This window comes from Octodon degus, unplaced genomic scaffold (assembly GCF_000260255.1).
Source record: "Octodon degus isolate 3935 unplaced genomic scaffold, OctDeg1.0 scaffold00021, whole genome shotgun sequence".
NCBI lineage: Eukaryota > Metazoa > Chordata > Mammalia > Rodentia > Octodontidae > Octodon > Octodon degus.
The window spans coordinates 13,537,074-13,550,190 of record NW_004524597.1 but is presented as its reverse complement, the minus strand read 5'-3'; the positions used below and the strand labels follow the sequence as shown (position 1 = coordinate 13,550,190).

The following is a 13,117-nucleotide window of genomic DNA, read 5'->3' as shown; positions in this document are numbered from 1 at the left end:
GCTGAAAACAGGAGGACCACTGTAAGTCCAAGCTGCATAATGAGACCTTGTATCAAATACATAAATGAAAAAAAAAAAAAAAAAAAGCTAGGGTTTGGGGATGTAGCTCGGCAGCGTACTAAAAACCAAACCAAACCAAACCAAACCAAACCAAACTGACTCCTTAAAGAGCTAACTAGTCACCATATAATCCAGCAATTATATATACCCACACAAAAACTTGTAGAGCACCACTGATCATTTCCAAGTGGTGGAAACAAAAGAGTTGTCTGTCAATAAGTGACTAGATCAGTAAAATGTAATAACATATAATGCAGTATTATTTGGTGCAAAAAAGTTAAGATAGTGGTATGTAAAACAGTTTGCTAAATCCAAGAAGCCAGTCACAAAGACCACATATTCTTTGATTGCATATATAGGAAATGTTCTGAGCAAGAAAATATATACAGGTGAAATTGATTGGTTAGTTTTCCATCACTGTAACAAATACAACTTATTTGCCTCACGGTTTCAGAGGTCTCATTCCATAGTTAGCTAGTTCCACTGCTTTGGGCAGTGGTAAGGCAGAATATCTTGGCAATGGGAGCGTGGAGTGGGGGAGGCTGCTCACTTCATGGCAACCAGGAAGTAGAATAGAAAAGAGCCAGAGAAGAAGCAGGGGGCAAGATATATCCTTTCAAAGTCACATCTCATGACTTACATTTTCCAACTGGGCCCATCTCCTTGTATCCCATTAAGCTATAAACCTATCAGAGAATTAAAAAAAGGAAAGAATGAGGGGCCAGGTAGATGGCTCAGTAGAATAAGTGCTTCCCTGGCAAGTGCAAGGGCCTGAGTTCAATCCCTGGTTCCACAAAAAAAAGAAAAAGAAAAAGAATGAAGTTAGTATCTTCATGAGCCAGTCACCTCTCTAGGCCTCACCTTGGAACATTGCTGCTTTGGGATTCAAGTGATGGAGATGTGGCATGATAGATAAAGTATATGGGTTTTTCTGAGATGATGAAAATGTGCCTATAATGACTTTGGTGATAGTTGTACATGTGTGATTATACTAAAAACCATTGACCATTTTAAGTAAGTTGCATATTACACATTAATAAGACACTTTTCATAAAAGGGTAACGTGAAGGCTCTTTGTGATGATAGAAATGTATTCATCTTGAAAAGAAAACAGCAAGCCTAGATGTAGAATACTTGGGTTGTATGTTAGGTGTATCTTTTATAAGGAACTATGAAAACTATCACAATGACTACACTGTTTTGTCCTAATAGTAAGTCAGAAAGTTCCTATTGGGATATTGGCCTAGCTAACTGGGTCTTGGCTTTAGCTAATCTCCTAAACAAATGGATAGTGAAAACTTAGAGGTCAATAGCATGATTTTTTAGAGCATCCAGGAAGGTCAGAACTTGCTCTTGGGAGTAAAGACAGAGTTCCACTGCACAGCTTGTAATTACTTAGTTTTCAAACAAAGGAAGGGGACACTGAAGCAAGTGTGGAAACTGAGAAGGACTCTGGCAGTCAGTTCAAAGACTTCCGCAGGTAGAAAATTTTGCGAATTAAGGAAACTGCTGAATCTCTAAGGTTGGCAGCTTTGTTACTCTGGAATAGGGAGTGTCAGCAGTTCATGTCTTTGGCTGCCTCAGCTATGGTTATCTTGACTTCAGAGCAGTATGCATATGAGCTTTTCCATCATAGCCAGAGGTCCCTGTGTTCAGTAACTTAAACCTGGTCTCCAACAAGTTCCAGTTGCCCCGTGTCCTAATGCTCCATATTTTCTTTTGGTTTTTAAAAGCTTAAGCCATTCTAATGTATGTGTTTGTTGTATCATTGTGGTTTTAATTTGCATTTTCTGAGTGACTAATGACGTTGAATCTTTTTTCATATGCTTATTTGCCATTCATGCATCTTTTGTGAAGTTCTTTAAGAGGTTGTAAAAGAACAAAAATTAAATTTGATAAAAATTAGAAACCTTGGCCTGGGGAGATGGTTCAGTGGAATAAATGCTTCCCTGGCAAGCACAAGGGCCTGAGTTCAATCCTCGGTTTCACCAAAAAAAAAAAAAAAAAAAAAAAATTAGAAATCTAAATCTATACACAAATACAATGTAAAAAAATGAAAAATATGAACAAACTATTTGCCATATGTAAGAGAAGACAGGAATAACAGGTTGAAAATGAGATGATAGGCTCTGCTGTTCCTTGTGTATTTAGCCACATGTATATGCCTTTCTCCTTTGTGAAGATCCTCACATATGATCTAAAAGTCAAAGTTTGGAGGTGTCCAGAGATCAGATTAGAACTTTACAGCATAGGAAGATTTGGGGTAAATCCAATACTTTGCTTAGAAACAAGGTTAGTGAACAGAGGCAGTAAGAAGGAGTCTGGGAGTCAACAGGAAGGTGTGAACCAGAGCAGGAGAGTTGTTAAACAGGGTAGGAGAGTTGGCTATCATTGCTGTGATTTTCAGGGGTATTTAGGGGAAAGAAGACAGTTGCATGAGTCAGTTGTAGGGGCATAAGAGAACTAAAAGAAGTAGAATAACTTTTTTTTTTTTTTTGTGGTCCGAGGAATTGAACTCAGGACCCTGCACTTGCCAGGCAAGCACTTATTCTACTGAGCTATCTCCCTGGTCCCTGAACTATCTATCTCCCTGGCCCTAGAATAACTTTTTGTCTGGTTTTTTTTTGGAAGCAGATACTTTATTAAACTGACCAAATCATAAAAAACACCATGGTAGATACCTTAGTTCATCCTTCTAATAAGCCTGTTGATCTGGTCTTCCCTATTTCCCACATCTCCACCTTCCACAAAATGGGTGGTCTTTTTCTTCATTCCACCTCGAGATGATAACTTGAACAGCCACAGGAAATTATTTGCCTCTCTGAAGCGTTTTCCAATAGTATAGATCTCATGAATCAGATCCTCCATGCAGATGATTCCATATTTACCAAGAGATTGAACAATCAATGAATTATCTGTCAAGGCAGTTTGCTTCTTATTGATTTTGCCATAGCTACGCTTGTATATTAGTTCGTTCACTGACTTCAGTTTTGGGTATTCCCATGCAATGTATGGCTACACAATTCTCAGCATGTTAACTGAAGCCTTGTTGAGCTTAACAAAGGTACCATTGAAGATTTGGCAAAGGCGAAGGAGCTGCAACACCTTGTGGAGACCTTTGGGCTCACACCATTGATATGCCTGATCTGGATGACAAATGCCAGTTTGGGCTCTGCAGGGACATAGAAGTTGCCAGCTTTTCTCACCATCCTAGCCATTCGGATCTCAGTTCTGTACATCTGTCTGTACTCTTTATGATAGTGCCTGGCTTTTTCATAGATGAGCTTCCTCCTCGCCTTGCAAAGCGTCTTCTGGGCAAACTACTCAGGTGCTTTATCTTTAGCTCTGCAAAATGTTTTCGCTTTTTCATAAGGGTTTCTGCCACAGCAGGAACCTTCTCTTCTCTTCTCCCTTCCATGGTTCCAGCTGGAAAAAGTTTGTCTGTTGTTTTTTAAAAATAAAATTTTCAGTGCTGGGCATGTGGTTGAATGATATTTTCCTAGCATGTGTGAGACCCTGGGCTTGATCACTAGAACCGTAAGAATAAAATAATCTCTATCACCTTACTTCTGTCTTTTGGCCACTCCAATTTCTTGTATACTAGGCTTCTTGAATTTGTTCCAGGGATTTCTGATGCTGTTTTCTTTGGATTTCCCTGCCTTTTGCGAGCAATTATACTATTATGCCTCCTCACTTTTTTTTGTTTTGGCAGGATACCAGGAATCAAACTCAAGACCTTGTACTTGCCAAGCAGGTAATTTTGTCACTGAGCTATATCCTAGCCCTTATAATGCTATGCCTTCAAGTGCACTGATCTTTTTTCTGCAGTATCTAGTATGCCATTGATCACATGCTTCCCTCTATCTTGAATCTATCATTTTCATGTCTAAAAGTTTATTTTTATGATCTTCCATACTTACCCTTAACTTTTTGGACATAATAACAGCATGATAACTTTTTTCAGTACCGGGGATTGAACTCAGGACCTTGTGCTTGCCAGGCAAGCACTTACTCTACTGAGTTATCTCCCCGGCCCCAGCATCATAACTTTTAATCAATGTCTTTCTTTGGCAATTCTATCAGTATAAATTTAGGATCAGTTCTGATTTGAATTATTCTTATTTTTGATCTCTTTGTATGCCTTATCTTTGGATGCTAGACAGGGTTACTTTATCTCCTTGGGTGCTATTTTTGTAGCTTTACAAATCTTGAACTTTGTTCTGCAGCGTAGTTAACTGGATACTTTTACATTTTGCTTTTGTTAGATTGATCTTTATGCAGTGTCATGTCTAATTATTTTTCAATACTAGGCCAAAGCCTCCTGTTTATTCCAAGCATGTGAATTATGAGGGCTTTTGAGTTTGGTTACTAAGAGACATTATTCTTAAACAATAGCAAAACAATTTACTGTATCCCTCTCACATGGTTCTTTACCTGGCCTTAACAGTATCCTCATGTGGTAGTTCCCTCATGTACATGCCCTGGTCAGTATTCAGCTGAACATATATTTTTTTTTCAGCTGAATATTTCAGGGCTTACTATTGTGGATGTCTCCTCTATTGAGTATTATGTCCTATACGCTTTAGCTGCCTTTGTCTCTGGACTTTCAGTTCTATTATAAACTTGTTCAATTGTGATGCTTGCTTTTTTTTGTAGTGCTGGGGATTAAACCCAGATCCTCCTATATGCTAGGCACGTTTTACCATTCATTTACACCCCCAGCCCTCACCTCTTTTTCTGACATCTCAAAACCATTGTTTCATATATTTTCACTGGTTCATCAGTTGTTTCAGGCAGGTTTGGGTCCCAGACAGGTCTGCTGATTCAGAAGCTGTGTGAATCCTTTAGCCACACAATGTTCTCAGTGCCTTGCTGCAGTTTTCAGGCAGCAGTCTCTCACTCCTTAAAGAAACTTTCTTCCTTGCCTGGCTTTTGATGTATCCATGTCCATGTAGATTTTGAGTGCTGGCTTTGTCTGGCAGCATATGCCCATGGCCTCACCCAGCTACTTGACATCCAAGTGAGAGAGCCCTACATAGAAAAGAGATTGTTATGAGTCACCCAGTCTTTCTACTTTTAGATTCTAAGACCATAGCATCTTCCTCAGAGCAAGGACTACACACAGCTAAAAAGAGGACTGTGATGAGGTACAGGGTGGGGAGTGATTAGCCCTCATTTGTGCTTGAAGATTTTGATTTTAATACTTCTACAAATGGATCAGCATCTTATGTACTTTCTAAGAAAATTTTTTTCCTGATAATTCTTCAGTGTACTTCAGTCTACTTACTTTTTTTTCATGAAACTGGCCAAGCAATCAGCAGCAGCCCAGTATGATCAAGACCTGGAACACAGCCAGGCTAATACCAAGGGCCATGGTGCCTCACCAGGGAGACAACGTGCAAGGCAGCTTGCTTGCTAGGCCCAGGCCAGCCAAAGGTGCTGCATGATCATAGAAGTGGATCATCCGCTGAAATAAAATTTGTTTGCTTGGGCAGGAGTCAGAGGAACCAGACCGCTTTAGGCTCCAATGTTCTGTCACTGTCTGCTTCAGTAGACAGATCCATAGTGTGGGGAGGATGATACATGTTGGAAGGACAAGGTTGGTAAGCCAGGATGGTTTGATATTCAATGTGTGTTCATTTATTTTACATTTACAAAAGAAATCCCCCCCACTCTCCCCAATTCCCCAAAAACATCTCTTTTTACAAACATTTAAAAATTAAACCAAATGAAGATAGACAAGTTAATTTCAGTACAGTTATTTTTCAGTGTTGCGATTATAATTAGGGTTTAAATTTCCTACAAGTAACCAATGTCCAAGTAACTTATAGGGAAGTCCTGATTATTGTCCAAAAGAAAAATTCCATATACAAGTTAGCAAATTCTAGTACAAAAATAGTCCATGTGTTGGAACAGCTTTCCTTCTACATAGGTGTTGGGTCAGTCTGTTGGCTGCATAATACCTAATATTTCTGGGTTTTCACTCTCACAAATGGCTCATTCATCATAGCTGAAGCAGCAAGGTGCCTGCCTTGGCAGGGGCTAATGTCCACCTTGGGGCTGTGCTGGAGAAGGCAAGCCTGGGAGCGCTTCACTGGCCCCAGGGCAGCTGGACAAACCCCCAGCCCCAGCTCCAAAAATAGGGCTTTGAGGGAGGGATGAGCTGGTCCCTTTCAAAGCAGCATCAGGCCCAGGACACAGGGCACATTTGCCTAGGGAGCTAGGCTGGTGCTGGTGTAGGACAGCTCATCTCCTGCCAGTGTTTTCTCCTCCCACTGCAGCCTGGCCAGGTGAGAGCTGGCTCTGGGCATCATTAGTGGTGAGAGTGTGGCCTTGCTCTTGCTGTAGCATGGGCAATCCAGAGCAGGCTACTTGTCTCTCAGGATGTCCAGCTGTTCTTGACACTCAGTGAAGAGGCGCTGGAAACGGAGGTTCTGCCCGATGACTGGCAGCAGCTCCTTCAGCAACTCCCTCTTCCGAAGACCCTGTAAACACAGAGTGAAAAGTCAGGGGAAAGACCTAGATCATGGGGGACTTTCCTGGTCTGGTAAAGACCTGTTTCTGTCCACTAGAGAAATCCCAGTGAAAAAGCATGGTACCATTCCATGGGATGAACTTCAGGACAGCTTAAAGCTATGCTGAACATATGTAGGGGAAAGTAGCAGGTAAAAGGGAGCACTACATGCAGGAATAAGGCTGAGGAAGGCTCTGCTCCTCCACCTGTCTAGGTCTGCTGGCATAGTTACAGCTGATCTTCCAGGGCAGGGTGGAGGTGGCACATCAGGCTAAGGATCAGGAGAGTGGACATTTGGCACAGGCTGTTCTACATGCTGGTGCTCTCCAGGCATGAGAGGCCAAATCCAGGATGGGCAGCAACTGATTTTGGTAGCTCTATGCCTTTGGTTCTTGCCCATATCTCCTTTAGGCACCTCAATCTATAACAAGTTAGCTCTGTAGCAGTCTGAAGAGCAGACGCTAAGAAGAAGAGCTGCCTAAAGAGAAAACAATAAGCTAGATGACATTTATCACTGGAATAAAAGGCCCAGAATCTTAAAAGTGTGATAGATAAACCTATTAACAAGACTAGAAATGATATGAAAAAACGAAGTGTACATATTAGGTTGAACATCCCAGCCACAGGTGAGATTAAATAGGAGGATGGGTGCTATTAAGGACCAAGTCAGAGCGAGTGAGTGAAGTCAGAAACAAGAGCAGCTCCAGCTGCGACCAAGAGGAAGGGGAAGGAGAAGCTGTCTGGGAAAGTAATGACAACAGGGTGGCAGAGCCTCCAACATGTACATGATAAGGTCTGACACGCAGACATACTAAATTGAAATATACATAGTTAGAAGATACCAAAACCACAAATATTTAAAGAACAGAAACGTTACTTACGAAAGAAGAGATAGCAAGACTCACAATAAATAGCATTTTTTAAATATGTGAGGAAAAATTACTACTACTACTACTATTAATGTTATTATTATTATTATTATTATTTTTTTTTTTTGGTCTTTTTGAGATAGCGTTCCACTATGAAGTTCAGTCAGGGTTCAAACTCACAGCGATCCTCCTGCTTCAGCCTCTGAGTGCTAGGATTACAAGTGTGTGCCACCATACCTGGTTTGCAATCTAGATTTTAAAAAACCTTAGGCAAACTGCTATTTACATGTGAGGGTGTCCCAAAAATGTTCTTAGGGATACAGGTTTTGTTTCCTTCTTTTGAGACAAGGTCTTATTATGCAGTTCAGGTTGGCCTTGACCTTGTAGTGCCTCCAGCCTCAGCCTCTGAATTGCTGGGATTACAGGTATGTGCTACCATGCCCAAGAAGGCTGCAGGTTTTGCTCAGTGGCAGAGCATATGCCTGCCATCTACAAAACCCTGAGTTTGATCCCTAATACCATTAAAAAAAAAAATTACTAGAAAAATATATTTTCTTGAAGTTGATTCAAGGAGTTTAATTCTTCTCACACAGAAAATATTAGATACAATATACGAGATTTTGGGTAATGGAATTAAATTCATAAGGCCTTTATACTGACCTATATCTCCACACACTTTTATTTATTTATTTATTTTTAATTTTGGTGTTTCACCAAGTAACTAACTTGCTTAGCCTAGGCTCAAGTGTGATCCTTTTGCTTCAGGCTCCCAGGGTGCTGGGATTGCCAGCATGTGCTATCGTGCCTGCCTTACTTTTTATTTTTGAGACAGGAACTCATTAAATTGCCCAGCCTGGGCTCAAACTTGTGATCCTCCTACCTCGGTCTCCTTATCTACTAGAATTATAAGTATACATCACTGTATCTGCCTAGATATACCAGATTTTTAAAGTAACTTTTAAGAAATTCCCAAGGACTAGATTGTTCCACTCTCTATAAAGAACAGATAAATGAAGAACTTCTCTGCACCTCCACGAGTTCATTCTACAATTTAAATATAAGCCTGATTTTTATTTTTTGATTTTAATTTTAATTCATTTTAATGAGAAAAAGATAGAATAGCAATGAAACAGTTTCAATACAGGTTAGGACATTTACAATATTAGCACAAACTTTTATTCTCAAGCCTGATTTTTAAAACCATACAAAGATATCAGATGGAAAATTCAAGCCTATTTTACTCATGAAACCAGAAATACAAATCCTCTGTAATAATCCATTCTAATAGTGAGTAAAGAAACTATGACCAACTTAGTTTATCTGGGAAAGCAAGGAGAGTTTAATACCAGAAAAATCTTAATATCATGTACTAGCATGGTGTTTAGCAAGAACAATATGACAGAAAAAAGGCACAGGGTTGGAAAATAGAAAATTAAATGGTTACTTATAAAAATAAATCTAGGGGCCAGGGAGATGGCTCAGTGGAATAAACACTTGCCTGGCAAACACAGGAGCCTAAGTTTGATCCCCGGCTCCGAAAAAAAAAAAAAAAAAAAAAAACTAATAAAAGATATACATGTCCTATGTTCTTATAATTATTTCTGATTAAAATTTTATTTAAAGGCTTAAAAAAAAACTTTTAATTCAGTGTATTGCTGTTATGGTCTACATCTAAAATATCCCTCCAAAAGTCTCATGTTTTCAGAGGTAGAGCTTGGTTAGAAGTGGTAGGCCAAAATAAATTTCTCCTGTAAGTTGTGTGTACATGATATTTTGTGCCAATGATGGGAAAGTGATCGTTTCAGAGTGTACCTGATCATGTAGTTAAGAACTTTTAGAAGTGGATTGCAAGAAGAGTTTGGAGGTGCAAAGTATATAGTCCTAGAATAGCATCAGCAGACTTGATGTTAGACCTCAGAACAGAATGCTGATAGGAATGCAGGCAGTAAAGGCTAGGTTAAGGATATTTCAGGTGGGAATGAGGATTTTATTGGCAATCAGACAAGAGGCCATGTGTGTTATACTTGGGCAGAAAATTTGTCCATGTCTTGAGACTTTGTAGAAGACTGAGATTAAGGGTGGTGGACTAAAGAATCCGACAGAGGAAATTCAAGGAGGCCTAACATTCAGGCTGTGACATGGATACTGCTGGCTGTGTTCTGCATGATTTGTTGTGAGAATCAGAAGCGTGGGCAGACAGGAAGAACCTATAAAGCTGGGGCAAAGGAGTGTGGTTGCTGAAAAGATTAGCATTAAAAACAAGCCAAGTACTCTGCATAAGGACAACAGGAAAGATGCCCTAAATGTATTTCAGAAATTGACCATATCCCACCCACCCAAAGTTCGAGGGTAAGAAAGAGTAAACTTTGAAAGACTGCTTTGAGAAAAGAGGCTGAGCATACTCTGCTCACAAAGGGCCACATAAGCCTAAAGAAATATTTCCTTGAGTTCAGCCATCCAGGTACTCAAGAGGCTGCTATAGCCACGGTTCAAAGCAGCCCAGCTATTGCTTAAGCTGGCAAAAGACCTTGGCATCATTCATGTGACGCTGAAAAGACATGCAGAATGCAAGAGTTGTAGAGTCCTGGAGGCTTCCACCAAGATTTCAGAAGGCCTAAGAGGCCAGGGTAATGATGAAGCTATGAGAATGAAGGCCCAGGGAAGCTGGAGGTATCAGGAATGTGGAATGTCTACTGAGAAAAACTACTGGCATTAAGTGCAGAGAAAGGTCAAGAGTGCTGTAATCAGCAAGGGGCACAGCTGCCCAAGTCCTCTGCAGCTCATGTTTTAATACAATCTGCCTAAGGGGCTAGAGCTGGAGCTACAGGATTTAATGTTTCTCCTGCTTCTTTCAATCTCAGTTTCCTTTGTAGTCTTCTGTTTTAGAACAGAAATGTTTACCTTGTGCCATTATATATTGGAGGTATTTAACTTCCTTTTTTTTTTTTGAGACAGAGTCCTACTATGTAGTGCAGGCTGGCCTTAAACTTGAAGTGATCCTCCTGCTTCAGCCTCCTGAGTGCTGAGATTACAGGTGTGTGCCACCATGCCTGGCTCTTTTTCTTACTTTTGTTGTTTTGTTTTTGTGGTACTGAACTCAGGACCCTGTGCTTGCGAGGCAGGTGCTTATTCTACTGAGCTATCTCCCAGGCCCATGGCTGTTTTTCATTTTTGACTGTGCTTTACAGCTAACAGTTTGTCATGAACCTCAAAGGAGACTTTGGTGTTGGACTTTTCAGGAACACAACTTAGCAAGACTCTGTTTCACAATAAAAACCAAAAAGGGTTGGAGGTATATAGTTCAGAGTGAAAACCCTGGGTTTCATCTGTAGTACAAAAGCAACAACAAAACAAAGTAGAGAAGGGCTGGCCATATAGGTCAGTGGATTAAAGCACTTGCTTAGGCAGACGCAGGGACTGGGGTTCGAACCCTAATCTACCTTGCAGACCCTGCCCCAGGGGTGCACTGAGATGGCAACTGAGACTGGGCATCATGGTGCATGCCTGTAACCGTAGTGCTTGGGAGGCTGAAAACAAGAGGATCACTGTCTTAACCATCCAGCAGAAAAGTATAAAAATTAGGTATATAAAGTAAAGCCATATTAATATGATGAACTGTAAAAGGCTCAAGTCAATAACTTCTGAGGATAACCCACTAATATTATAGATTGCTAGACAATGTTAGATTGTTTATTTGAATTCAAACACCTATAGTATTTATTTATTTATTTATTTATTTATTTATTTATTTATTTTTGTGGAAGAACTGGGGATTGAACTCAGACCCTTGCGCTTGCCAGGGAAGTGTTTATTCTACTGAGTCATCTCCCCAGCCCCACACTTATAGTATTTAGATGCCAATAGAATATTCACCTCTGACAGACAATAAAAAAAAATGATACAAAGGAATGATCACTTTGTATTTATATATACAAAATAGGATAAATTTACAGCTACTTTCGCTTAATTCAATGAGAAGAAAGAGGTGTACTAAAAGTGTTTGGACAGAACATCCTGTCTGCTTCTTGTACTATGGATAACCACTTAGAAGATAACAATGTACAATTAATTGATTATCAAAACTGTCCTATTAATCAGCAAAAATAAATAAATAAAAATAAAAATCTATGGAATTTTGCTTATGTTTGCCTGCCTGCTCCCGGAACTTCCTCAGGACAGTGTTACATCACGGAAATAAGTGACAGTGTTACATCACGGAAATAAGTGCCTCAATTTCTGGTTACTCCCTTGAGTTGTAAGGAAAAAGGGAATTCATTTGCAGTGTTCCAGCTTGTCAGATTGAAGGTTTCTGTTTTGCCTAAATTAGAGAGCTGATAGAATTAAGGGTATAGTTTGGATATCAGGGTGGAGGCTGCTAAAGGCAGTCAGAGACCCTGGTATGTGACTGTTATGGGAAAGTGCAGACCTGTGGGTACTTCGGGGTCAAGAGATTGAGATTACATCATATCTGAACATCTGACATCATTTAAATATGGTTTGATTGTGTACCCCAAAGGTTTAGGTGTTGTTGTCAGACATGATGTTATGCCTGGAATCCCAGCACTTAGAAGGCTGAGGCAGGGGGATCACCTCAGATTTGAGGTCAGGCTAGGTTACAAAGTGAGTTTAAGGCCAGCCTGAACTGCATCATCTCAAAAAACCAAAAAGAAAAAAAAAAAAAGTTTCTGTGGTGGAAGCATAGTCCTCTGTGTGGAGGTACTGAAATGATGGAACTATTAAGGTTGGAACTGAGTGTCAGGTAATTAGGTCATTGGGCATTGCCCTGGGATAAGATTAATGTTGGTTTTGCATAAAGTTCTCACTAACGTGAGTTGTTATATTTTCTTTTCTTTTTTTTTTTTTTGCGGAACTGGGGATTGAACTCAGGCCCTTGTGCTTGCCAGGCAAGCGCTTATTCTACTGAACCATCTCCCCAGCCCTAAAGTGAGTTGTTATAAAAAGACCAAGACTAGGCCCTCTCTGGTCTCTGGCTTTCTGTCTTGCCATGTGGTCTCTTCTGCATACATTCTTGCCACTGTGATGCCATCTACCATCGGCTCTTCGCCAGAGATAAACAGAAGCAGCTACAATGTTCTCAGACCTCTAGAAAGGTGACCTAAATAAAGTTCTTCTGTATACATCATCAGCACTGGGTACAGTACTTTTTTTTTTTAAATATGCATTTGGCACGGGATCTCACAATGTAGCTTGGATTTGTAGTGATCCTCATGTTTTTAGCTTCTCCAGCACTGGGATTACAGATTTGTGATACCACACCTAGTCTCAGTGGCCAGCACAATATGTGGTGCCAGGGATCAAATCCAGGTAGCATTTTGTTTAGTAACAGAAAATAATAAAAACTCTGAAACCTGTGGAAACTCACCTTTTGAATGACAGCAGTTCATCTCCAGCCCATTACATTTTTTTCAATGTTTACAGAATGGGAAGTATTTATTAAATATTCAACTATGTGCTAAGCACTACACCTGTATTATAGTACAACTAATCCTTACACGTAGAAGTAATCTATGTTTTAACGAGGATGATTTTTAAAAGACCACGTAACCATTAAATGACAGAACTAGAGTATTAATATCTGACTACAGAATGTAACACAGAAAATAGAAAAAGTATATTCCTTGTCAGAAGCATTCTTGAAAGATTAAAAAAAAAT

General features: G+C 39.9%; 1 protein-coding gene across 3 annotated transcripts in view; it reads right to left on the bottom strand.

Moving 5' to 3' along the window:
- Positions 1-5,682: 5,682 nt before the first annotated feature.
- The window catches only part of LOC101572750 (protein HIRA), a 93,810-nt gene continuing 86,375 nt past the window's right edge, over positions 5,683-13,117 (bottom strand). For 2 of the 3 annotated variants that reach the window (XM_023711392.1, XM_023711393.1), the window contains one exon: positions 5,706-6,545. In XM_023711392.1, coding sequence (XP_023567160.1) covers positions 6,429-6,545 — 117 coding nt within the window. In that variant the 3' untranslated portion in view covers positions 5,706-6,428. Of the gene's footprint in view, positions 6,546-13,117 lie in introns of all 3 variants that reach the window. The other variant, XM_004627988.2, reaches the window with a different exon arrangement.